Source organism: Engystomops pustulosus, chromosome 2 (assembly GCF_040894005.1).
Source record: "Engystomops pustulosus chromosome 2, aEngPut4.maternal, whole genome shotgun sequence".
In the NCBI taxonomy this organism is placed as follows: domain Eukaryota; kingdom Metazoa; phylum Chordata; class Amphibia; order Anura; family Leptodactylidae; genus Engystomops; species Engystomops pustulosus.
Genome location: NC_092412.1, coordinates 169833302 through 169861118, shown reverse-complemented (window position 1 = coordinate 169861118; position 27817 = coordinate 169833302). Strand labels below are relative to the sequence as shown.

General features: G+C 42.3%; 2 protein-coding genes across 10 annotated transcripts in view; one reads left to right on the top strand and one right to left on the bottom strand.

Annotated features, from left to right (window-relative positions):
- The window catches only part of PIGW (phosphatidylinositol glycan anchor biosynthesis class W), a 135607-nt gene that overhangs the window by 59857 nt on the left and 47933 nt on the right, over nt 1-27817 (top strand). The gene's annotated exons all lie outside the window — the stretch shown is intronic.
- ZNHIT3 (zinc finger HIT-type containing 3) overlaps nt 5449-27817 on the bottom strand; it is a 50596-nt gene continuing 28227 nt past the window's right edge. For 7 of the 8 annotated variants that reach the window (XM_072137262.1, XM_072137269.1, XM_072137268.1 and 4 more), the window contains 2 exons: nt 24899-24961; nt 5449-5931 (listed from right to left, as the gene is read on the bottom strand). In XM_072137262.1, the coding sequence (XP_071993363.1) occupies nt 5741-5931; nt 24899-24961 (254 nt within the window). In that variant the 3' untranslated portion in view covers nt 5449-5740. The remainder of the gene's footprint in view (nt 5932-24898; nt 24962-27817) is intronic. The other variant, XM_072137264.1, reaches the window with a different exon arrangement.

Genomic DNA, 27817 nt, shown 5'->3' with positions numbered 1-27817 from the left:
TTCCACTAATCTGAAAAAGTGTGGTATGACAGTGAACACAAGGTCCCTGTTGAGAGATGGTGAGGTCTTCTGGGGAAATCGGGGTTACTAGGGCATGAGACTGGGGAAAAATGAGTGGCTTCTCTGCTGAAGCTCCCACGCAGGCTATCCTTCCTGAACGGCAATAAGCCACACCCCCTAGTTATCAGCTTGTTAATGGGTATAGGTCGGAGGGCTAGCTGGCCGCTGTGTGTTTGGCATGCTGGGCACTGTATGGATTACAGCTGCCAGCCTGTTTGCCAAGGGTACTGAAGGTGTTCTGATGCGGTCCACAGTGACCTGACAACTGTTTATCAGTGGGCTGCTGCCAGGGACGGCACCTTAGACTTTCTGCTGCAGCTCAAGTCCAGCGTTTCCAGCAGATGTTGATTTTCCTCCCTAAAGGGCAGACCGAAGCTCAGAGGGGTAGTCTGAATTGATAGTAGGCAGGCCCCACTGATGTACTATTATGTCACAAGTAGGCTGCGGGTATATAGAGAGGGCTCTCAGGCAGGCACCGATTGCAGTTGTTAACCTTTTAAATGCCCCCGGCTATGCCGCCAGAGGCGTGCGCCATTGGATTTCATCGCTTCCCCCTGTGAGGTAAATGGGAGCGGCGATCGGTTGCCATGACAGCTTCTGTTATCGGATTAAGCACCTGTATATTGTGACCTCAAACCGCCTGAATGGACATGGAAACAGAAGGAATTTTGGTTCCTCTATGCACACATGCCACTACATCTAGCCACCATACTAGTATAACTTGTATTATACGGGCCACTGCTCGTTTGTTCATTTTAACCCTTTGATGTGGAGCTTTTGCAGCCATACTTAGCATCAAGACTGCATAGTCCACTACATTACTTTATTCCCCTGATGAGTGAGTCACACGACGTACAAAACGCGTAGGGATTACATATTAGGGACTAACAGGGTCTGAAAGGGACAGTACTGGGACTGTCCTTGTCAGGGAGGGAGCAATATTGCGGGGTCAGGATACAAAGCGATCGTAGGGCTTAATAGGTCCTGTACCTCCGGACCAGTAATGCTCGACCAGGAGACGGCGCATCAAAGACTGGTGAGATCCACCCTATTATTCCTTACTGTCCGGATTAACGTTTGTCCGTGGTTTTGAGATGATGCACCGTGTTATATGCTATACAGGAATGCACTAAGACACGGTGAGGTATTACTGGGGACCGTATCAGACGAGATTTATTGGAGGTCTGAACGAGCTCCCTTTCTGTTGTTTTTGCTGATTAGATGGTTGATGTGCATACTATTGTGGTTCACTGTGAACTTATTTTATCAGTAATTATTAAAAGTTACGTTTTACTTATGGTACTGGTACATTCTGCTGGATTTCTTACCGATTTTTGGATGTATTTTTCTTGACTTGAAAAAGTGAGTTAGCCAACTAAGCAACCTTTTTCTGTCTTGTTTGGATTTAGAACTTTATGCACACAAGGGTGACTCGACCTCTGTGTTGACCCAATGGGACATGCTCAAATAGCTTATACGTGGCGTCTTCATGAAGCACAGTGCCCACTTCAAGAAAGAGAAAGCTCACACTCTACAAATGGCTTTGCAGAGAGTGCCCTTGCTTAAGTTACAAAATAGACAACTCACTTTCTATACAGCAGGACCTACAAGCAATTTCCTGGACTCAGCATACAGTGGGATACTGCAGGTACGCAGTATATTTTATGAATATAGTAACAGGTGTGGTCAAACGCTGGTAAGATCTATGAAGGGGTGCATAGTTCAATCCTTAATTCCCAGTATCACAACGGCTTCTAGCCAAGTTGTCAATTCAACTCCAGACATTACTGCTTCATTCCATTCTTTTTACTCTGACCTATACCACTTACAGGAGACCCTTCAGACTGTGCCCCCCCCCCCCAGTATATAGCCAGGCAGCCCCCTGCTCCCAAGTATACAGCCAGCCAGCCTATGCCCACTGTATCTAGCAATTCAGCCCCGGTATAGCCTGGAGCCCCTGCCGCCACTATATATACATCCAGCCCCAGTATATAGCCTGCAGCCCTTGCCCCCACTATATAGCCATTCAGCCTCAGTATATAATATATCAGCCAGACTAAAGATTAATGCCATCCTATGAGCCCCTATCTCCTTTCAAATTGGTAACCGCTAAGGTTGCCCCCTTTCCCCACTACTTTACATTCCAGTGAACACCTCCTGGGGGTCATACACAATAACCAAAACATTTAGTGCATTACTATTACCAGTGTTGAATATAAATATTCCACCTTTGATGACCTCTAGGTCTGTTGGCTACTCTGTTTGAGTTTGGTTACAAGTCTAATTTCAAAGCCAACATGACAGAATCCGAGGCTCTTAATGTCTCTTCCTCTATGGTCTCTTCCCTCAAACTCAACTTTTCTTTCATGTGGCCTCTTGTGAACCTGGACTCATGGGAGAGAAAAGAATTCTCTTGATTCGGCAGGCTTAGTATTCTCAAAATACTAAGCATACCTGCTACAAACCATCCCAATTCTGGTTGAAAGTGCTTTGACACCTTCATTTGATCTCCGGTCATCCTAGAGTAAAGAGGGATGTACTAATTTTACCATGTGCAGGCTACTGCTACCTCTATTACTTTTATTATCTATTACTCTATTAGCTGCAAGCTGCCCATGCTAGGTTGTTGGACTTCTTTCAGCATAAACCTCTAGGGCCTGAGTGGTCTCCTTGGTGTAGGCATCATGCCTCAAGGAACTCTGCACACTTCCCTGGACATGGCCCTCCTGGGGATTCTGTCCCACTTTCCTTTACTACTCATCACACATGGCATATCTTGAAGAACATGGGACCATGTCCCTCCCCGATTGATATGCAAGGCTCACTTACCTCCCCCACATGCAAATCCCTCTTTTCCCCAAGGAAAATAGCTCTTTCTTGTCATGCACAAGAACTAAACCCCTTAGATTTACACATGTAATGGCTGGCAATTCCCTCCATACACTACCAATATTCCTACCTGGCACCAAACCCACTACCTTCCACCATTTTCAATACAATGAATTGAAACAATTTCACAATTCCCCAAAACCGCACTCACAACTCCTCCGACCTTTGACAAGTTTTGAACAGCTTTGTATGGCTTCCACCCACATCCCTCATGTTTTTTCAGTACCTTAAAACCTGCTGATCACCTCTGGCCCTTTAACAATTCTTACTTTCTGTAAAGCTTTGGAATCCAAGCTTGGGAAAACGTTTTACAATTCCCAAATGGACAAAATGCTTTTCCTTATCCAAATGTGTAATAGCCTCTAAACACAAAAGGATTATAAAACTCTCACCAGATGGTACAGTGTACCTTCTCTTCTACATATATGGCTCCCATATGTTGCATATCTGGTGGCATTTCCCTCACATCTGCAGTTTCTGGTCCAGCAAGAACACTGCAGGCTCTGTAGTTAACAACAAACTAGAGGCAGTCCTCCTCTTCATGTTTGACATGCAGTTGTCTGCATACAAAAAATCCTATAATATCAGTCAATATTACTTAAAAACACCAATTAAAAACATGACTAAAATGTGTTAACGCAAAGGTGGTGCATGGGCATACGTTTAAAGAAAAAGTGTCTGAAGCACCAATTTCAGTACTCCTCTTAACTCCAACAATAAGTATGTAATATTGTACAGTAAACATATGACTTTTAATGCTCAATACAAATGATTTATGAAGATAAGATTAGATTCATGTATATATCTTGCAGCTAAACGTGTTTCCGAGGTTCACCCTTCCTTCTCTATTGAGAAAGGAGGGCGAATCTCCGAAACGCGTTTAGCTGAAAGCTATTTACCGAGTCATGTGAATGACATTTTAGAAAATAGTCAGATTAAACGGACCATCGCTGAATTCAGTCTTTACATAACTGTAGGGCGCATCTAATACAAGTGTAGAAGATTAGATTACAGTGGACAAAACTTAAATGGAGCTCCGCAAAAGTGAATACACAGTTAGTGCTTACCTATAAGAAAACAGTCCATGCATGTGCAGGGTCCTGAAACTCATGAGGGAAGCCGCATATTTTGGAAGACGAGCGGGCAGTGAGTAATACTTGCACACCAAATAATCCAAGATATTTTATTGGACAAACATACATTTTCTGAAACCAATAGTAAAAAGAAATATCTGACAAATAAAGTGTACATATATGGAATTATCATAGACTATGTATTTTATAAGCATAATTGGAAATTATCTATATCACATTTTTACCACCTTAGTCGTATTTTATAATTCATGTGTATTAAGCATTAACATTAATTCCATGATTTATATAGCGCACAAAGTTTTCCTTTTCCTTTAAACCTTTATTTTCCAGTCTTTTGTGCCCAAGATGGTCTAAAAGCACAATTTCGGACCCTAGAGTGGGATTATTGTTTGTTGAATGGCCACACAACGGTGTTTACATGGTCCTAAATACAATCATGAAATATATACTGTACACAATAGGAAAATACACGTCAATGGCTGGCATATCCAATATTACATAATAAGATGCATTAATGATACTAACCGGACTGCATGTGGACCAGAAGAGTCACCACAAACATGCGTTTCGCCGTCGCTTTCTCAAGGAGTACTGTGGTGGTGTGTTGACACTTCTGGTGTGAAAAAGCCCATTGGAAAACAATATTTTCACCGAACCAATCTGTATGTGTCCATAAGGGTTCATTCAGATGGGCGTTTTTGACATCAGTGTGCTATTTATTGCAGATTGCATAGTGGCCCATTGATTTCTTGGGATCTGTTATATCCGTTTTTTCACTGTTGTGCAGACTGAGAGAAAAATTGCAGCATGCGCTATTTTTTTCTCACATGCAAAAAAAGATGTGGATACAATACGGACTGAACACAGATATCACACGTCTGTGTTTTTTGTGGACAGGCCAGCCTGAATAAGCCCTATGCAAAAATGGGTTTAGTGAGAAAAAAAAAAAAAGGCATTTCATTTCACTCTGTATTTATTAACAAGTAATTCTGTACTACACTAAAAAACATTTACAGGCAGTTACATACAAAATTTGTAGGTTTGTTCTTAAAGGAAACCTACCACTTGAAGTGGCAGGTTTCAGAAGAAAATACCGAGCACCAGCTCAGTGTGAGCTGGTGCCGGAGCTCATTTTTGTTAGTGTTTTAAACCGCGGTATCGCGGTTTTAAAACACTTTTTAAACTTTATAGCCGGCGCAGGGAGGTACACGCTCGGCGCTTACCATGCGCGCGGCTACATAGGAAGTGAAGGAGAGCCGCGCGCATGGTAAGCGTCGAGTGCGTACCTCCCTGCGCCGGCTATAAAGTTTAAAAAGTGTTTTAAACCGCAATACTGCGGTTTAAAACACTAACAAAAATAAGCTCCGGCACCAGCTCACCTTGAGCTGGTGCTCGGTATTTCCATCTGAAACCTGCCACTTCAAGTGGTAGGTTTCCTTTAAGTTGAAAGTGTATGCAAGTTGGAACCAGCAAGTCTTACTTCAAACAATTTTTTTTCATCTCGGATTTTCTCAATTTTGGGTTGTCATGAGAAAAAGGATTAGTAATAAAGCTTAATTTCATTAATAATTCTTTTAAGTGGATCATTGCATCCTGGGACCAAAGTTCAATATATACCAGCATCCAGAGGTTGGTCAGTAACTAGGGGTCGTCTAAGTTGGGTGTCGGGGACGGCCTGTACTAGATATTTCATCAGTTCATTTTGGCAAAATATTTTCTTTTTCTTCTGGATTGATAAGCGACAAACACATTTCAGCCAATTCCACAAACAACGGCTCTTGCATATAATTTTTTAATACTTCATCTTTATTCTCTGTCTCATCTAGGGTCACAAGCAGCTGTCGCAGATGTATATTCAGTAATAATTGTTTCAGCTCTTCTGATTTACCTGCAAAATATAAAGTTATTTGAAAGTTTGAAGTGCCAAAGGCATTTCTACACAAATATCACAAATTTTAGGGTAGCACAGAAAACCCACAATCAGTCAACTACAGTAAGCATACATTTCAATCTTGTTAATATTTTCTATAGCAATGGAACAGGTGGGATATATTATCCAATAAGTAAACTAAATGTTCTTGAGGTTTATGTATATAAAAAAGGTAATATGGGCAAAGTGGATTTGAGAGACCATGACTAGGTACAAATTGTCATTGTTAAACAACATATTTAGAACACTACACTGCTATTGTATTATGCTGCAGATTTTATGCACAGAAATTGTGTGTGCGATATGCAACCTGTGTGGTAACCCTAAACCTTCCAAAATGGGTACGGAGAAGTAAAAACAAAGACTGAGTCATGGGTGCCCAAAGCTTAGTTTTGCACATAGGAAGCAAAAACGTAGAAGAAATTTTGGGCAAAAAAAATTATACAAGAAAGTTATTGAAATACAGCATATTTGGGAATGGAATACAGCATTTGGGAATGCTAGCCCTTTGAATGATCAGTGCCTATTTTCACTGCAAACAGTGGGGCTTATTTACTAAGGGTCCGCGATTAGTTTTTTAAATATTTAACATTAAAACACCCTATATATCACCCCATTTTGAAATATGCAACTCTCAAACTACCAGAAACAACTTTTAGGAAGATGGTTAACCCCTTGAGATGTTCATAGTAATTAAATCAAAATGGAGGTGAAATTTAGAATGGTCAAATTTTGTTGATTATACATTTATTTAGCCCTAAAATTTACACATTTTCAAAAGATAAAAAGAGTGTTGGTTGTGTTGGGCCTTGCAGGAGTCTGGTGGTGATCTAATTCCGTGAAAAAGTAGTAGCAGGTAACAATATGGAAAAACAGTAGAACGGCACTCACCACAGCTTCTCCTTTAGTCCAGTTTATCGAAACATACTCACAAAAACACGGTGAAAAGACGCCAAAAAATCACACAAGGGTGTGAAAATGCATGACAGCTGTTTCGCGCGCGGTGCACTTCATCTGCCCAAAGAACCAAGTGAAACTACTGGCCATTTAAACCTCCCCCAGACATCAAATCCCTGCCCCTTGCAAACCTGGTAGTACCTCATTGGTGCTTATTAGCATACTTTAATCTTATACCAGGATACTTAATACCAGCTGAAACACTATGGTAATTATATTTGGAAGTGTAGCGATAAACAGTAGCCCACTTACAAACCAGTTCATCTGATGTGTGTCAGCTCACTCTCCACCATCGTTCGTGCCACGGGGGAGGGCGGGGCGGAGGTACCAGCCCCAAGATGGTGCAAGCATCGTGGTATCTCCCGCAGTGACGCGCGTGTGGGGCGTGGCCTCCGCTCCGGAGGCTCGCCGTGCGCGTCAGCCATGGAGGCGTGCCGAAAACATTGCGATGGCTGGATAACCATGTGCTAATGGGTGAATCGCTATAGCAACTGACGCTTATTGATATGTTAGTAGCTTCTAGTACGAATACAGCTGGTGATTTTACGGAGGAATGAAAAATACAAAAAGGGGAATATATGGGCTAAGTATGGGGTGGTTATAAGGCCGAAAAACATTAAAAATGTCATTGTTAAATGACTGGTAAAGACGGAGCCGGGTTCCCAAAGATACGATGGGTAAGACCCACCTTCGAGGGACCCTTTTCCTTTAATCTATGTGCAATACAATGAGAACTCATGACAATGTATGAAAACTATGTCATATTAGATAATCAATAAATTGAAAGATCAAGTGGAGTGTTTATGATTTTTGGAAGACAGAAGTTGATACCGAAAAATTTGAAAAATATTACAGAAAGACACTCATGTCTAATCTATTATTTAGCCCCAAAGGGCCCAGTGCTACAGTGCGTAAGATCCATCTCCCTTCTTTTTGTAACAGGAGGAAGGGAAGGAATTAGATGAGGAAGAGATTTTTGGTAAACCATTCTATATAACATAACAATCAATGTTAATTAGGTGTAAAAAGGCATCTAGACCTTCTGCTGTCCCTTCTGTGACTAGCGCCTGAGGCAGGCTATTCCACAGATTGACAGTTCTCATAGTAAAATAGCCCTGTCGCCTCTGGTGATTAAACCTTGATTTCTGAGACAGTGCCCCCTCGTCTTTTGATATTTTTTGTATGGACCATTCATGTATTTATATAAATTAATCATGTACCCTCGTAGTTCTCTCTTTTCCAGACTAAATAAATCTAGTTGTTTTAATCTTTCCTCATAACTGAGACCCTCCGTACGCCTTAAGATTTTTGTGGCTCTTTGTTGAACCCTCTCTAGCTATCCTTTTTATGGACCGAGCCCAGAACTGGACAGCATATTCCAGATGAGGCCCGAACCAATGCATTGTACATGCATACCAGTGCTGGCAGTATCCACTGTTACATAACTGAAGAGCACCTGATTGAAGCGTGGGAAACTTTTCCATCACACTGTACACAGACCTCTCTGCAACCACACTACAACTCAGAAGGCAACTAATACCAGTTAATACCCAGTTCAGAGAGCATCAAATTGCATACAAGTAAGGGTACCAGGTCAAGCTTTTTGGTCACCCTGGGGGGAGGGCAACTACACTTGTGCAGGGCAAATAGACAGTGTACATAGAGAGCTGGGAAGAGTAATAGTCCATGGGGGAGGAAGGGGGGCTGGAATGAGATTGGGGAATAAGGACAAAAGGAATACGGACAGGGAAAACCATATGAAGTGTATGTACACAAATGCCAGAAGCCTCAAAAAACAAAATGGAGGAACTGGAACTCTTGATGTTGGAGCGGAAATATGATATAGTGGGTATCAGCGAGACATGGCTGGACAGTAGCTATGACTGGGCTGTTACTATAGATGGTTATAGTCTTTTTAGAAAGGATCGTATAAATAAAAAAGGTGGAGGGGTTTGTTTATATGTGAATTCTTGCCTCAAGCCCGTCCTGCGAGAGGACATCAGTAACGCAAATGCAAATGTGGAGTCCCTATGGGTGGAGATAAGAGGAGGGAAAAAGAATAATAAAATATTACTAGGGGTTTGTTATAAGGCTCCAAATATAATGGAGGCAGCAGAGGAAATGCTGATAAGTGAAATGGATGCGGCTTCAAAGCATGGTGAAGAGGTACGGCGCCGCCTCGCAACCACTAAGATAGATAAATCACCTGGGCCAGATGGCATATACCCCCGGGTTCTGCATGAATTATGTACGGTGATAGACAAACCGTTATTTTTAATATTTGAAGATTCACTGAGGACTGGTTATGTTCCACAGGAATGGCGCATAGCAAATGTGGTACCAATCTACAAAAAAGGATCAAATAGCGATCCTGGAAACTACAGACCCGTGAGTCTAACTGCTGTGGTGGGGAAAATATTTGAGGGGTTTATTAGAGATGCTATCCTGGAGTATCTCACTGTGCACAACCTTATAACCCAGCGTCAGCATGGGTTTATGAGAGATCGGTCCTGTCAGACTAATCTGATTGGTTTCTACGAGGAGGTAAGTTCAAGACTGGATCTGGGGGACGCTGTGGATGTTGTATATCTGGACTTTTCAAAGGCATTTGACACCGTGCCACATAAAAGGTTGGTATATAAAATGAGACTGCTGGGAATAGGAGAAAATCTGTGTGTTTGGGTAAGTAATTGGCTTAGTGATAGAAAACAGAGGGTGGTCATTAATGGCACATTCTCAGATTGGGTTGATGTTACCAGTGGAGTGCCACAGGGGTCAGTATTGGGGCCACTTCTTTTTAATATTTTTATTAATGACCTTGTAGTGGGTTTACACAGTCAAGTTTCAATATTTGCAGATGATACTAAGCTGTGTAAAGTAATAAATACTGAGGTCGATAGTTTAGCATTACAGAGGGATTTGTGGAAGCTTGAGGGATGGGCAGAGAAATGGTTGATGAGGTTTAATGTAGATAAATGGAAACAAAAAGTATAATTATGTTCTAAACGGTCAATTACTTAGTAAAACTGGAGCTGAAAAGGACTTAGGGGTATTGGTGGATGGTAAACTTAATTTTAGTGACCAGAGCCAGGCGGCTGCTGCTAAAGCAAATAAAATAATGGGATGTATCAAGAGAGGAATAGATTCTCATGATAAAGACATAGTTTTGCCCTTATACAAATCCCTGGTCAGACCACACATGGAATATTGTGTGCAGTTTTGGGCACCAGTGTATAAAAAGGATATAGTAGAGCTGGAACGGGTGCAGAGGAGAGCAACCAGGATTATTAGGGGAATGTGGGAACTAGAATACACTGACAGATTAAAAAATTTGGGATTATTCAGTTTAGAAAAAAGACGACTGAGGGGAGACCTCATTACAATGTACAAATACCTGAACGGACAGTACAAGGATCTCGCCAAAGATCTTTTTATACCTCGGCCTGTGACCAGGACAAGAGGGCATCCTCTACGCCTAGAGGAGAAGCGATTTTACCATCACCATAGACAAAGGTTCTTTACTGTAAGATCAGTGAGACTGTCTAACTCTCTGTCGCAGGAGGTTGTTATGGCGGACTCTATGTACATGTTCAAGAGAGGCCTGGATGACTTTCTGGAGAGAAAAAATATCACGGGTTATGGGGATAAAACATTTATTTAATTCTTAAAGGTTGGACTTGATTGACTTGCGTCTCCTTCCAGCCTTATATACTATGATAGTATGATACCCAAAACGGCAATGTCTCCATCGGAGGATGGGAGAAATGGGGAATATTAGGCCCCGACGAGTCACTGCCTCCTACCAAACTTAAAGAAGAGTGTTGCCTGTCTTTGAACGCCAAAATTTGACAGAGTCCCTGGAATCCTTGTCTTGTTAATACCTAGACTGGTAACCATATACCTGCACTGTTAGTGTTTTCCCCAACTGAGCAGCACAAGTCTCTGCAGCTTTTACAGTGCATACAGTTTGTTGTTTGTTTCGGTTTACTTAATTGCCATTTTAGTTTGTCGTCTTATCTAGCTCAAGTAATCCCTATGCCAACACCAAAACAAGGAGGGGGTTTTTGGAAACATTTCTTCACCTAATAAATCGGTATTACATTTTTATCCATAATTGTTAAATGTGAAAACTGGTTAAGTTAAGACTATGCTTAATAAGGAGGAGTCTTGTTTGGGAAGAATTGCTCCCCAGACTTTTCTATCTTTTTTTGTACCCTCCCCTTACCTCTCGTGAAAAGTTTTTTTTTTGCTTAGGCCCAGAAAATGGTATCCTTTTATATTTGGAAAGGCTAGAAAAGGCGCCTCACTCATAAGATACTAACCAAATATAAATGGGTGGGTGGGGTGGGAGACCCTTACATTAAATTCTACTAGCAAGCTTACATTCTTCTACAGGCCTACCAGTGGCCTAATACTACTTCGTCTACATCATAAATTCAGATCAAAAAGACAATGGCTTACAACACTATACTAAAAACAATACCGTCAGCTGGTTTTTGGGTTCTATCACACGATAAACCCATGCTCTCCTTAACTCTGAACCTTATTTTCATTTGGGTTCGGGAACATAGAGCCAAGTAAACCTTAGACACTGTAGAATACTCAATCACGGATTGGAGGGGAGAGGATTTGTGGAAAAAACTAAATGTTAGAAAAGGTTTTTGGATTTATCACCTGCAAACACTGCAACTGCTAGTCTGAATAAAGATTTTGAAATTAAGAGCTTTCTATCCTACAATAGGGCCTGAGCTTTAAACAAAAAAAAAAACCACACACCTGAAAGTGGCACATAAGCGCCAATATATTCAATACATTTATATGTTGGTTACTCTTTAGGATGTAATTTAGGATTTTATATGTCAGTTTAAGGTTCTGCGTACAAGCAGTCCCTGGGTTACATACATGATAGGATCTGTAGGTTTGTTCTTAAGTTAAATTTCTATGTCTGAACTGTATACTTTATAATTGTAACCCCGCCAAAATCTTTTTGGTCCATATGAAACAATAAATCTTTGATAACTGTTCTAGCTGTTTATTGTAGCCTAAGGCTAAAGTACAGTAAATTACCAATATCCAGGGGTCCATTTGTAAGTCCTGTGTTCTTAAATAGGGGACCGTCCGTATAAGGTTTTTACCACCAGAAGGTTGGTAGGGTGAATTATAGGAGATAATTCAAATTGGAAGCAATAATAGGAGTTACCGTATATTCCGGCGTATAAGACGACTTTTGAAGACAGAAAAATCTTCTGTCTTGTCTGGGGTCGTCTTATACGCCGGTAATCCCGACCGCCCGCCGTGAATACCCGGTGCATGGAGAGGGCTCACGGGCTGAGCCCTCTCCCTAGCCGGTAAGTCTTTGCTGCATATTGCAGCAAAGGCTTACCGGTAACACCCGCGATCGGCGCTAGCACCGATCACGGGTGTTTTCACAGCGATAGCGGCGTATGGGCGCATAATCACCCTCCGGTGGCCCCGATGTCTGTGCGGCTCGTCTTCAGTCTTCCGCGCCGTCTTCTTTCTTCTGCTGGGCGCCGCCATGTTTTTCCCCGGGGCGGCGCCTAGTATGACGTCAGCAGCGGCGCATCATACTAGGCGCCTGCTGGGGAAGATCAATGGCCGCGCCCAGCAGAAGAAAGAAGACGGCGCGGAACAGATTGATACGGACGCGGTGATACCAAATATGTACGTGTTTTTGTGTTTTATATACTTTATTTGCATTTCATGTGTAACTGGGGAGATTATGGGACTTTTATTTTATTTATTTAATTATATAATAAAATCATTTCATCTTTTTTTTTTTACTTTTTTACATTTTCTACTTCTTGGCTTGAACAAACGATCGCCCGATCGCTTGTTCAAGCCTTTACACTGCAATATACTAATATATAATAGGGGTTCCGATCCACGGGGGACACACTTGCACGCCGCGGTCATGCTTGACCGCGGCGTGTAAGGGGTTAAACACCCGGGATCGGAGTTTTTCCGATCCCGGGTGTTAGTGCCGGGTCTGGGCTGTAAGATCAGAGCCCGACACCGGCACTTGCAGGACCCGGTGTCCCAAAATCTTCTTCTGGCGCGCCGCCGTAGAAAGGCGTACGCGTCAGAAGAAGTACCCTTAATCATTAAACTCATTAAGGGGTTAAATCCTTAAAATGTACGGCGCATACTGAAAACTAAAAACTATAGATGGTATTATACTTCAGACCGCCTACACCTGGTGTATTCTGTCTCATCCCCTTTGTGCTGGAGAGGTTGCGATTGCCATTGGACAGGTTTTAACCCCTTCCCGCATCCTAATGTAACGATCCCTCATAAGGTCCGGGTACTTGCTGCAACATGACGTACAATTACGATCACCGCAGTATCCCGGCTTTGCAACCCGATGAAAGCTCTGGTTCGAAGCTTAAATATGTTGCATTCCTGTATTTTAACCCCTTAAGGACGCAGGGTTTTTTCGTTCATTTCTCGCTCTCCACCTTCAAAAATCCATAACTTTTTCATTTTTACGTGTACAGACCTGTGTGAGGGCTTATTTTGTGCGTAACAAATTTAACTTTCCCGTAATGTTATTTATTTTAACATGCGAAGCTGAAAAAATTTCCAAATGTGGAAAAATTTAAAAATAAGACACGTGCGTCACGTTCTTGTGGGCTCAGTTTTTACGACTTTGACTGTGCACTCAAAATAACAGCTCAGCTTTATTCTTTGGTTTGGTGCGATCGCGGTGATACCAAATTTATATAGGTTTTATTGTGTTTTAATACATTTTCAAAAATTAAACGAATGTGTACAAAAAAGAAAAAAAAATGTTTGCCATCTTCTGAAGCTAATAACTTTTTCATACTTTGGCGCACGGAGCTGTGTGAGGTGTCATTTTTTGCGAAATGAGCCGACCTTTACATTGCTACTATTTTTAGGTCTGTGCAACATTGCAACATTGCCGACCTTTACATTGCTACTATTTTTAGGTCTGTGCAACATTTTGATCATTTTTTATGTGATGTAAAAAGGTGTAAAAGTCGTATTTCAGACATTTGGGCGCCATTTCCCGTCAAGGAGGTCACCGCCGGCCGTAACCGTTTTTATATTGATTTGAATTTTTAATATTTTATTAATTTTTTTTATTTTTTAAACTTTTTTTTTCCCCCACTATTTCTTAGACCATCTAGGGTACATTAACCCTAGATGGTCAGATTGCAGGTCATTCATTGCAATGAGCCACTGGCTCATTGTAACGAATCTGCAGATGCCAGATAGCCTCAGGTCAAAAGAAGACCCAAGGCTACCATGGCAACCGATCGCCGCCCCCCGATGACGTTCGGGGGCGCGGTGATCGGAATAAAGCAGGCGGCGCCCGCGCGCCACCGTCCTTTAAATGCCGCCGGCGACTTTACCGGCGGCAACTAAAGGGTTAATAGCCACGATCGGTGCAAGCACCGACCACGGTTATTAGCGGTGGGGGTTTTCTGCAATATGCAACAACCCCCACCTCCATATTAAGAGGACTCAGCCCGTGAGTAGAGCTACGGCGCAGAGCGTTAAGGGGTTAATAAAGCATCTGATGTAGGGCTTCTGAGTGAGTTTGGAAGCGCCACTCCTTCCTTCCCTCGGGCAGTCTACATTAGCAGAATGCATAGGCTGGCAATGTAATAATAGTATTGCAATATATTACATTTCACAAGTGATCAAATGATGACTTGCTCATGTTGTACCTGGACATAACAAAACAGCAAGAAAAAAAAAAAAAAATTAAAAATTAAGTGTAGATATCCCAAAACTGCCCCCTATCCCATATTAAAATACAACATAAAGTGAAAATCACCACAAAAACACTACATATTGGGCATCAAGTCCGTCACAACCCGTACAATAAAAGAAAATTGTCACTGAACCTGTACAGTGATAAAGGGTTTATCTACACTTTCATTTAGCTTCTGAACAGTATACAGGCGGTCCCCTACTTAAGAACACCTGACTTACATACGGCCCCTAGTTACAAATGGACCTCTGGATGTTGTCAATTTACTGTACTTTATCCTTTGCTACAATAAACAGCTATAACAGTTATCACTGGTGTCTACAATGAAGCTTTATTGTTAATCCTGGTTCTAATGACAATCCAACATTTTTAAAATCCAATTGTCACAGAGACCAAAACAATTTGGCTGGGGGTTACCATGATAAAGTATACAGTTCCGACTTACATACAAATTCAACTTAAGAACAAACCTACAGACCCTATCTTGTATGTAACCCAGGGACTGCCTGTATTAGTAGCTGACATAAAAAAAAAGAGAGAAGAGAAAGATCAAAGTCATGATACACTCAGTTTTGCCAATCACCTAATCAATAAAGCACAGTTAGCACTGCTATGTCACCTTCTCCCCTAGAATCAAGTTTGTTGTTTGTAGCACTGCTGCTGAACCAGGAAGTGACTGTAGTGCGCTCTGCCTCCTGCCTAAACCCCCTGCAATACAAGAGTAGCTAAAGGATTCTGCCGGGGTCAGCAACGGGAGGTCCAGGCAGATGGGTACGGGAACACAGGCACAGAGGAACACGGAGGGACACTCTGGCAACCCAGGAGCACGGAGGGACACTCTGGCAACCCAGGAGCACGGAGGGACACTCTGGCAACCCAGGAGCACGGAGGGACACTCTGGCAACCCAGGAGCACGGAGGGACACTCTGGCAACCCAGGAGCACGGAGGGACACTCTGGCAACCCAGGAGCACGGAGGGACACTCTGGCAACCCAGGAGCACGGAGGGACACTCTGGCAACCCAGGAGCACGGAGGGACACTCTGGCAACCCAGGAGCACGGAGGGACACTCTGGCAACCCAGGAGCACGGAGGGACACTCTGGCAACCCAGGAGCACGGAGGGACACTCTGGCAACCCAGGAGCACGGAGGGACACTCTGGCAACCCAGGAGCACGGAGGGACACTCTGGCAACCCAGGAGCACGGAGGGACACTCTGGCAACCCAGGAGCACGGAGGGACACTCTGGCAACCCAGGAGCACGGAGGGACACTCTGGCAACCCAGGAGCACGGAGGGACACTCTGGCAACCCAGGAGCACGGAGGGACACTCTGGCAACCCAGGAGCACGGAGGGACACTCTGGCAACCCAGGAGCACGGAGGGACACTCTGGCAACCCAGGAGCACGGAGGGACACTCTGGCAACCCAGGAGCACGGAGGGACACTCTGGCAACCCAGGAGCACGGAGGGACACTCTGGCAACCCAGGAGCACGGAGGGACACTCTGGCAACCCAGGAGCACGGAGGGACACTCTGGCAACCCAGGGCCGTTAAACCCCCAAGATTACAGAGAAGGATCCTACACATACCAAAAAGGGAGGGCGGTGTGGCGCTTCCGGATATATCTCAGTATTACTTGGCCTCCCACTTAAGCAGGATCGTTGACTGGTATAGACATGGGACCACGAAAGCCTGGGTCCCAATAGAGCAGCATTTCACCCAGGTTCCCCTCTCCTGCCTCCCATGGGTACAGAAAAGACAGTGGCATGCGCTGTCCACCCTACTATCTATGCCACCATGCTGGCTTTCAAACAATGTAGGTCAAGGGCCGACTCCCCACTCACGCCAATCCTGGGCAACCCTGCATTCCCCCCAGGGATCACATCGCCGGTTTTCAAGAGTTGGGTCAAGGCTGGCCATTTTAGGGCACGTCACTTTCTAGTAGACGGGAAATGGGAGAGAGGAGAAGAGCTCACCTCTCCACCAGATTTGCCGCAAGCATCCATGTGGCAAGGTCTCCAATTAGCGCACTACATGGGCTCTATTACACACCTTCCTGGCTTTAACAGGTCACTGACAGGCTTTGAAGGCACATGTACGCAGAAAGGACAGATAAGGGGAACCCTCTCCTTGTCATACAGCCTGCTGGTATCTCCCCCGCAGAACTACATCCCGTCCTTTATGGCCAAATGGGAACGAGATATTGAACTGGATCTCTCAGCTGAGCAAAGGGAAAAGATATACGAGCTAGCACATAAATCTTCATTAAGCACGGCCTACCAGGAGACAAATTATAAGCTATTGACCAGATGGTATAGGGTCCCCCATGTCCTCCATAAAATGTACCCCGAGGTCTCTCCAAACTGTTGGCGCTGCGGTAAAGAGGAGGGTTCTCTCCTACATATTTTTGGAGCTGCCCCTCTCTTGCTTCGTACTGGACGGCGGTGCTGGAGGTGATTTGCGAGCTGACAGGCAAAGAGTTGCAGGACGACCCCGCTTGGGTTTTGCTCCACCACCACAAGATTTCCCTTGCCACCTACAGAAAGTCCCTGCTGTGCCATCTCCTTAATGCAGCAAAGGCTTCCATCCCAGCTTGCTGGCGCTCTACTGATCCACCCTCCTTGCATCAGTGGTTGGGCCGTGTTGGGGAGCTGCGGCGGATGGAGAGCCTCCTGAATACCGACCCCAAGAGAGCAGCCCGCTCTCAGAAGACTTGGTTCCATTGGATGACCTTTGTGACATCTCCTCGCTATTTGGAATTGACTAGTACAGTCCCGGTATGGCCACAAGATGGTGAAATTATGGAGCACTGAACACCAGGTAGAGGAGAGGCACGGCCCTTTTTTCCTCCTCCCATTCCTTCCTCAATCTTTCAACCTTCTTTCCCCTTCCCTTATTTCTCTTTTTCTTTCTATCCTCTCCTCCCCACTCTCCCCGATTCTCTACTTCTCTTTTCTGGTTCCCCATTTAATCCGGAAATTACTCTAGGTAACTGATTAAGAACGTTAGCCAAATAAGGATATTCTGGATAACCACAGTAACACTGTGCGACAACTTATGGTATTATTGTTTTATTGTTGCTTTGTATCTTCTCTTCAAACTGAAATTTGTTGTTACTCTTATTTGTAAACCCCCCTATATTGGATACTACTTGGTATCCATGATTCCTTTCACATTGTTTTACCTCCCTTCCCTTCCCCTCTGATTCTTTTAATGTTATAAAAATCTTAATAAATTTAAATATGTAAAAAAAAAAAGAAAACTACACCCCTCCATGAATAAATCTAGGAGCGTAGTAAGCATTTTAACCCCACAGGTGGACCCCAAGGATGATGCATAATGGATAGAGCATAGTACAATTATCCATTATGTCATCTTGTGCCCAGCTCCTGCCACGGGAGACGGGAGACAAACACCCCAAAAATCATGATGCAGGTTCTCCCGGGTACGGCAATACTCCATATGTGGCAATAATCTACAGGCTAGGCACACGGCAGAGCTCAGCAGGGAAGGTGCGGCATGCGGCATGATGTATGAACTGTGTGAGCTGTGTGCATCAGGGTACAATTATACATCCAGGGACATGTAATATATCCTAAAACACTCCTTCATGCATAACCCTCGTTTCTCCGGGCAGGTGTCACACTGGTAGATAGTTTGTTTTTTTTATGCCCCTTTTTGAGCACACCCTGCATCTCTTCTGTGTCTTTCCCTTTCTGGCTGTTTGGGGAACTACCACCTCTTGAAATTCCAGGAAAGTTCCCCTCTGGCCGGCACATCGATGTAGCACGTAAGCATTATACAATGCCATCTGCATGATGTGCATGGCCTGTTTCTTGTACTACACCCTCGACTTCCGCATGGCGTTATATATACCTGAAGCAGCTGGTACGACAAATCCACCCCTCCCATGTACTTACTGTAATCCAAAATACAGTCTGGCTTTGGGGCTTTTGCACTGGTACCTCGTACAGGGCAGGGGTGGTGGTGTGCCCACGTATTGTTGTTAGGACCCTCTTGTCCTTGTACCTAACACACAATACTGAGTCGCTGCTTAGTGCTTGGCTCTCGTGCCTCCTGAGCTTTTCCCCTAGCAGCAACTTAGGGAGACCGCATGCCACAGTTTGTCTGGAACCAAGGCACTTGAACTGGGTAGTACTAGTATAAAAATTATCCAGGTAGAGGTGGTAGCCCTGGTCCAATAGTGGGTGCACCAAATCCCAAACTATCTTTCCAGCTATTCCCATGAAGGGGGGGGGGCATTCAGGGGGCACTATCCTAGAGTCCTTCCCTTCATATACTGTACCCTGAACCTAAAAGTGTACCCTGATGCACTCTCAAACAGCTTATACATCTTCACGCCATACCATGCCCTCTTATTGGGCAGTTACTGGCGGAACTGAAGTCTCCCTTTGAAATGTACCAGGGACTCCACTGATATGTGCCTCTTTGGAGCATACACATCCATAAATTTCGCACTCAGGTAGTCTTATATGGGTCGGACCTTATACATCCTATCATAACTGGGGTCATCTCCGAGTCGGCACTGAGAATTATTGGCAAAATGCAAAAAAATATGGATGGCTTCTAAGCGCATCCTACTCATCGCCATGCGGAACATTAGGGTGTGGTACAGAATGTCTGTGCTCCAATAGTCCCTAATAGAGGGCTTTTTGAAAAGTCCCATAAGAAGTACTATGCCCCAATACTTCTCCATCTCTGCTGCACTAACAGGGGTCCACCTGTGAGCTTGTGAATAAAAAGAAGTGGGGTTATGGGCTATGTGCTCCTCACTAAAAAAAGAACTTTAAAAAGTCCACTGGTCCTAGCCCTGCCGTGTCTCTGCGTATCCCAGGACTGGCCGTAAAATCAGGAACCTGAGGGGCATAACTACTGGGGGTCACACATGTGGGGTCAGAAGTCGCGGGCTCTTTGGCACTACGTAAGCGCCTTCTTGGGGGTTCCTCAGGGTCGCTTTGTGAGGACGAGGTGGACAAATAAAACAGACACTCGTCCCCACTAGTTGACTCCATATCAGAACCTACACTACACCTACTCCACTACAATACTTCACACAACGCCTTCTCCTCCTAACAGATCTCACTGAAAAGTGCGGTTGTGGGGAATAGGGCCTAAGACTATACATATTATGTGTCAAAATGACAAACAAAATAGGGAATTCATTAATAATGTTCATTTTAAGTTAATTTGAAAATTAAAAAAATATGAACTACAAATTACAAAAAAGGCCTTATTTCCACTTCTAAACCCCAAATAAAACTAAAAAATGAAAAGAATCTTTAAAACTTTTATTAAGTTTTAACTAGCTCTTTGTGTCCCGAGAAAAACACTGCAAAATATTTTACGGTAGCACGCAAATTGCAGCACTGGGTACCTGGGTTCAAGTCCCAGGGTCAACATCTGCAAAAAGTTTATATGTTCTCTCTGTGTTTGCGTGGGTTTCCTTCGGGTCCTCCGGTTTCCTCCCACACTCCAAAACATACATATAGTTTTTGGCAAGTTCTGTGCAGTGCTGCATAATCTGTGTGTGCTATGTAAAAGATTTACGGAGCTCCAATTCTTATAACATGCGGTTTCTGCTGAGAGCAATTCCAACTCAACAGCTCTCCCGTTTTGTTTTGGAGATCACGCTGTGTTTCCTCTTTTCAAAGAGATTTCCTTTTCTATGAAACACAGGTGCTGTGCATGGGGAATAAAATAATTAAAAGTGGATTCAATGGAGACGTGCACTTGCTTCCAAACGCATTTTGGAGGTTCTTCCTCCTTCCTCAAGTGTGTCTGTCTCTTTTATACTTGTTTCCTATGGAATTTGGATTTGGTAAGATCAAAGAATGGAAAACAGGAACTGGATTCAGTAGGATCAAAAAATGTACTGGATTTCTCCATTTAAAATGCTTTCCATTGACACATTTCTCGTACGTTTATATTGCACATAGTTCTGAGATGGTTATAAAGTGCTATACAGTGTGTTGGATATTGTACACCAAGAACTAAATATTCTTTGTTTATATATAAAACAGTCACATATTGAATATTAAATACACATTATGCACATGAGTGTAATAAAAAATGGACATGTATTTGTGTCTATTACATTGAAATATAGGAATATACCAAGACAAAATACAGTAGATAAAATAAATTGGATGAATAAAATGAATGAATCAAAAGAATTTGCTAAATTTCCACTACATGGATGGAACTAAGTGGGGGCATGTGTAAAAGCCTGACGCATATCCTCAGTCAGAACCCCCCAGACAGCAGAAAGCCCACAAAAAAAGTTTACAGAAAGTTTACAAAAAGTTTACAGAAAGCCAAATATCTCAATTTCTGCATTCAGACCCCCCGGAATAATGGTTTGAAACTCAAAAATCTTTTTTTTGACTCTGCTCTAAACATTTTGGCGATATAGTTCCCTCCCCGCCAATCTCTTGCTAATGTGTGTAACGCACAAAATCTAAAGATCTTGGATCTTTATTGTGAAATTCTGAATAGTGTAAGGACAAAGAGTGGTTTACAACTCTTTCTTTCAAAGGTCTGTAGGTTCGTCCTATATATTGTATCCGGCACGGACACTCCAAAATGTAGATAGTGCCTTTTGTGTTACAAGTTGAAAATTCTTTAATTTCTACTTCAAAATTGTTACTAGTGGATTTTACACACCTTACTAAATTTGTTCTTAACTGTAGGGACCACTTTGTTGTTCAGATTTTGTGCTTTGGTGGGAGGCTTGTCTGGTAATGACATCCCCAGAGTTTTATCCTTCTTTAACCCCTTCCCAACGCGCGCCGTACTAGTACTAGCCGGGTCCCTGTGCATGGGGAGGGCTTGCGGGCCCGTTGCTGTAAAATCTATTAATAGATATCGTCTCTATTGTTCTATGTATTGTTAATGTAACTTGATACAGAGATTTATACTTGGTGTCAAAGTGATTATTCCCAAAATTCGTGGCCGGGAGGTTTCCATCTTTCCCATAGCTCTTCATATATCCTTATCCACCGGTTGTCTTCTTCATGTGTCTGTGAGAGATGTCCGATGTGAGAGTTTCAGTAGTGAGAGAGAAATACAGCTGTTGTAGCTTCGATGTCACAGCCTCTCGGTACCCGACGCCATGACACTGTCTGTCTGTCATATATAGTCATAGTAGAGGTGTGTCTTGTAGTGTTGGACGTTTTGTTTCCCTATATATGGTATTCATATATATTTAGGCTGGATGTAATGTACATCCCTAATTGTGTATGTCACAGCTCGTGTATGGCTATCAGTTTAACTCTTTATGGTCTAATACAAGTGAATATTGTGATATATACCTTTTAACAGTTGCCATTACAGCTTCGGGTCTCAGGAAGGCCCGAAGCGGTCTCGTTTTAATCCATTCATTACAATGTGCTATCAGCACGAAGCTGTCTTGTTTTAATCCATTCATTACAATGTGCTATGGCAGTATATGGTATGATTGATCAGACAACCTAGGGTTAAAGAACCCTAGGGAGTCTGAAAAATAGTAAAAGTAAAAATAAAAAAAGTTTTAAAAAAATAATAATAATAAAAAAAAAAAAAAAATTCAAATCACCCCCCTTTCCCTAGAACTGATATTATTAAACAGTATAATAAACAGTAAGAATTATAAACACATTAGGTATCGCCACGTCCGAAAATGCCCGATCAAAATATAATAATGGGTTTTCAGTGCGTTTAACCCCGTAACGGAAAATAGCGTCCAAAGTCGAAAATGGCATTTTTTTGCCATTTTGAAAAAAAATGTAAAAAAATTTATAAAAAGTGATCAAAAGGTCACACAGTCCTAAAAATTATAGCAATGAAAATGCCATCAAAAGTCGCAAAAAAATGACACCACCCACAGCTCCGTACACCAAAGTATGAAAAATTTATTGGCGCCAGAAGATGGCAAAATCCTCCCAAAAATTTTTGTACAGGAGGTTTTAATTTTTTTAAATGTATGAAACCATTATAAAACCTATACAAATTTGGTATCCCCATAATCCTAGCGACCCAAAGAATAAAGTAGACATGTCATTTGGTGCGCACAGTGAAAGCTGTAAATTCCAAGCCCACAAGAAAACGTTGCAAATGTGTTTTTTCACCATTTTCGCTGCATTTGGAATTTTTATCCCGCTTCCCAGTACAGGGGATGGAATATTAAATACCGTCACTACGAAATGCAATTTGTTACGCAGAAAATAAGCAGTCACAGAGCTCTTTATGTGGAAAAATAAAAAAGTTATAGATTTTTGAAGGTGGTGAGTGAAAAATGGAAGTGAAAAAACTAAAAAAGGCCAAGTCGTTAAGGGGTTAATAAATACCAATTTTTTAAAAATTTCTGTACTTCGGTAATCTGCATTGAATGGTAATACAATATTGGTTTCCGTTCTTGTTTTTATATTGACTTCTACCTCTTTTTCTTCAAAAAAGGTTTTCCTTTCCAAAGATTTAACCTTTACCAAAGCTGAATCCAAAAGGTGTTCTGGATAATTTTTCACCATAAAGTCCTGTTTCAGCCTCATAGCTTGATCCTCAAAAGTCACATTGTGTGTACAGTTCCGGTACGTTTAAAAGCCACCTAGGTAGATGGCAGCTGTCCTGCAGGATGTAACTATTCTTAGCAGTGGGTTTTTTTATGTGGAACAGGATAGTTTGTCCCCCTCAATAGAAATGAGAAGATCCAAAAATTAAATTTGATTGGCATCTATGTGTGGGACAAATTTTAGGTTAAGGTCATTGGTACATAATCCCTTCCCGACATTTGACATAATAGTACTGCATGGTGGGATGTGCGTTCCCGCAAAATGCAGTAATATTACGTCAAGCTTCTAGCCCCGGCTCCTGAACGGAGCAGGGGCCAGAAGCTGCGAGATTTCTCCAATCGCGGGTGTTACCGGGGGGTTCCGTGGTTCTGATCGCAGCCCCGGGACTGCCAGTGCCCGGGGCTGCGCGATCATCCTCCATTTTATTCCCCATGCACAGCACCTGTGTTTCATAGAAAAGGAAATCTCTTTGAAAAGAGGAAACACAGCGTGATCTCCAAAACAAACTGGGAGAGCTGTTGAGTTGGAATTACTCTCAGCAGAAACTGCATGTTATAAGAAACGGAGCCCTGTAACCATTTAATTTGCTTCCATGCATGCGCAGTCAAGCAGATACAACGCCAAAGGAGATACACGTTTACACAAAGCGCTTAGCAGGGGTTGTGAGTAACATTACCACATTTCATCTTCATTTTTCATTGTTGCAACTAAAAGAAATATGTTGCTGACATACGATATGAGAATGTATTACCGATCTTGTGGTGTTTGATGCACTAACTGCATACAACAACATATTGCACCATATCTCAACAACAGAGTATTGTGTGAATATCATTCTGTTCCTACCACAGCGCTAAACTCTACTGGGAAACTTCACAGGACATTTTTTTACAACACAAGGTTGCAGATTGCACACAACAACATTTTTTTCAAAAAGTAAAAAAAACTTGTTATGACACTTCTTACAGGAACGTTATGCTACAAGTGTGAATATATTATCCAGAGTACAAATTACTTGAAAACACTATCAGTGGAGAATATTGTTTATTTTTTGCTATGTGACATTTAAAAACGCTATGAATTTTTGATGGTTGGAATGTGAACAGTTACCTACAACGGAATAAGATCTGATACGTAATATCTTAGACTGCATATTCCTTTTTATTGTGGATTGGGTAATTCATTTATCATCTGTATGTAGCTACATATACTGGTTTTGTTTATGTTTTTTATGATTTGCATTAACACTTTGCCGACCGAGGACAAACTATATAGTCCTCGTGCGGCAAGGGGTGTATGGAGAGAGCTCACGAGCTGAGCTCTCTCTATACACAGCGGGTAACGGCTGTATAATACAGCCAACACCAGCCTGTCACTGCCGCGGTCGGTGCTGGCACCGATTGCGGCAGTTAACCTGTTACCCTGGAACCCGACCGCGGCACCTAACTTACAGTTAAAGGAAACCTACCACTTGAAGTGGCAGGTATAAGGGGGAACTCAGCTCAGGGTGAGCTGAAAAATGCATTTTCTTATGTTTATTTTGGATTTATTTAAATCTCTCTAGGTGCTCATGCCCGCAGAGTTTTCCCATAACATACGTAATTGTGAAAGGAATTATGACAGAAAATGGCAAACATTACCTAGCAATCCTAGCTTTAAGAATGGAACAGCATCAGATTCATCATTTTCCACAAGTATGGGATCTAGAAAAAACGGTCAAATTAATAATAATGAGGATTATAAAAATAGTACACACAGTATTTAGGACAGAGACATTCAATATTAAAGGAGGTAATCTGCAGTTAAAATAGGCATCTAATCACAGCAAAATGCATGTGTAGGTACACAATAAACAAAATGCTGCATCCTTCCTGCTTGCTTTCTCACAACAGCAACTGCATCAATTTCATAAAAAAAAAGTTTTTTATTATTATATTTAAATGTAGTGAAGGGGCTGCATGGCTCTTGCATGTTCATTCCTACCACCCCCCAGCAATAAAATAATTGAGTTTATAACTGCTGCACACACACCTTTCCTGAAAACTTCTTTAACCATGATACACACTACAAAGAGAATAGCAAATCAAATGTTGAACAAACTAAAACAGTGAGCTCATAACCACATATAAACATGGCAATAGTTTGACTATGCTGCTCTGTCTGTCCCGATATATGTGTATCATAGTATATAAGGCCGGAAAAAGACACCATCAAGTCCAACCTTTAAGAATTAAATAAATGTTTTATCCCCATAACCCGTGATATTTTATCTCTCCAGAAAGGCATCCGCCATAACAAACTCCTGCGGCAGAGAGTTCCATAGTCTCACTGCTCGTATAGTAAAGAACCTTTGTCTATGTTGATGGTAAAATCACCTCTCCTATAGGCGCAGAGGATGCCCCCTTGTCCTGGTCACAGGCCTAGGTATAAAAAGATCTTTGGAGAGATCCTTGTACTGTCCGTTCAGGTATTTGTACATTATAATGAGGTCTCCCTTCAGTCGTCTTTTTTCTAAACTGAATAATCCCAAATTTCGTAATCTGTCAGTGTATTCTAATCCCCCCATTCCCCTAATAATCCTGGTTGCTCTCCTCTGCACCTGTTCCAGCTCTACTTTGTCCTTTTTATACACTGGTGCCCAAAACTGTACACAACATTCCATGTGTGGTCTGACCAGGGATTTGTATAAGGGCAAAACTATGTCTTTATCATGAGAATCTATTCCTCTCTTGATACATCCCATAATTTTATTTGCTTTAGCAGCAGCCGTCTGGCTCTAGTCACTAAAATTAAGTTTACCATCCACCAATACCCCCAAGTCCTTTCCAGCTCCAGTTTTACCAAGTAATTCACTGTTAAGAACATAATTATACTTTTTGTTTCCATGGCCCAAGAGCATAACTTTACATTTATCTACATTAAACCTCATCAACCATTTTTCTGCCCACTCCTCAAGCTTCCACAAATCCCTCTGTAATGCTAAACTATCGACCTCAGTATTTATTACTTTACACAGCTTAGTGTCATCTGCAAATATAGAAACTTGACTGTGTAAACCCACTACAATGTCATTAATAAAAATATTAAAAAGAAGTGGCCCCAATACTGACCCCTGTGGCACTCCACTGGTAACGTCAACCCAATCTGAGAATGTGCCATTAATGACGACCCTCTGTTTTCTATCACTAAGCCAATTACTTACCCAAATACACAGATTTTCCCCTATTCCCAGCAGTCTCATTTTATATACCAACCTTTTATGTAGCACGGTGTCAAATGCCTTTGAAAAGTCCAGATATACAACATCCACAGCGTCCCCCAGATCCAGTCTTGAACTTACCTCCTCGTAGAATCAGATTAGCCTGCAGGACCGATCTCTCATAAACCCATGCTGATGCTGGGTTATAAAGGTTGTGCACAGTGAGATACTCCAGGATAGCATCTCTAACAAACCCCTCAAATATTTTCCCCACCACAGAAGTTAGACCCACGGGTCTGTAGTTTCCAGGATCCCTTTTTGATCCTTTTTTGTATATTGGTACCATATTTCACAGTTCTTCTGTGAATCTTCAAATATTAAAAATAACGGTCGATCTATCACGGTGCATAGTTCATGCAGAACACGGGGGTGTATGCCATCTGGCCCCGGTGATTTATCTATCTTAGTGGTTGCAAGGCGGCGCCGTACCTCTTCCTGGGTTAAACTGTTTACATTCCAAAAAGAATTTACATTATTCCTCATTATGTCTTCCACCAGGGGATTTTCCTGGGTAAAGACAGTTGAGAAGGCGACATTCAGTAGATTGGCCCTTTCCTCATGTCCTTTCCTCATCTCCTTCCACCATGACCCCCATGTTATTTTTTTTCTCTATAATCCTGTAATGCCTCATCACTACCTTCACGTTTTAGCACCTTAAACACCTTATCTTTCTTGCTTATTGCTTTCCGGTGCCCAGGTTGAAAGCTGTTGTCATCTCGGGCACTGGAGATCATAACGATGGGCAAGTGCTTTCATACATAAATTACTATGCAGCAGTGCCTTTTTTTTAGATCTATAGTGTGTTATAACTAGGATCTCACCACATATACTTTACCTGTTTGGCTTTAATGTTAAAGTGTACAAAGTATTGTAAAGTATATGTGGTGAGATCCTAGTTATAACACACTATAGATCTAAAAAAAAGGCACTGCTGCATAGTAATTTATGTATGAAAGCACTTGCCCATCGTTATGATCTCCAGTGCCCGAGATGACAACAGCTTTCATCCTGGGCACCGGAGATCATTACGATGAGTAATTTTTATTCATACAAAATTACTATGTAGCAATTCCTTTTTTAGATTGATAGCTATAGTGTATTATAACTAGGATCTTACCACATACATACTTTACCTGTATGGCTTTAATGTTAATTTTTTACTTAATATTGTATATGATTTCTGGCTGTAATCTGGTATGAATCGTATGTGTTCCATTCCCTGGGACAGTATCATTTTAACTGGTTGCACACAATTGTTATTTAACCCCTTAACGCTGAAGCCACTTTTCACCTTCCTGAC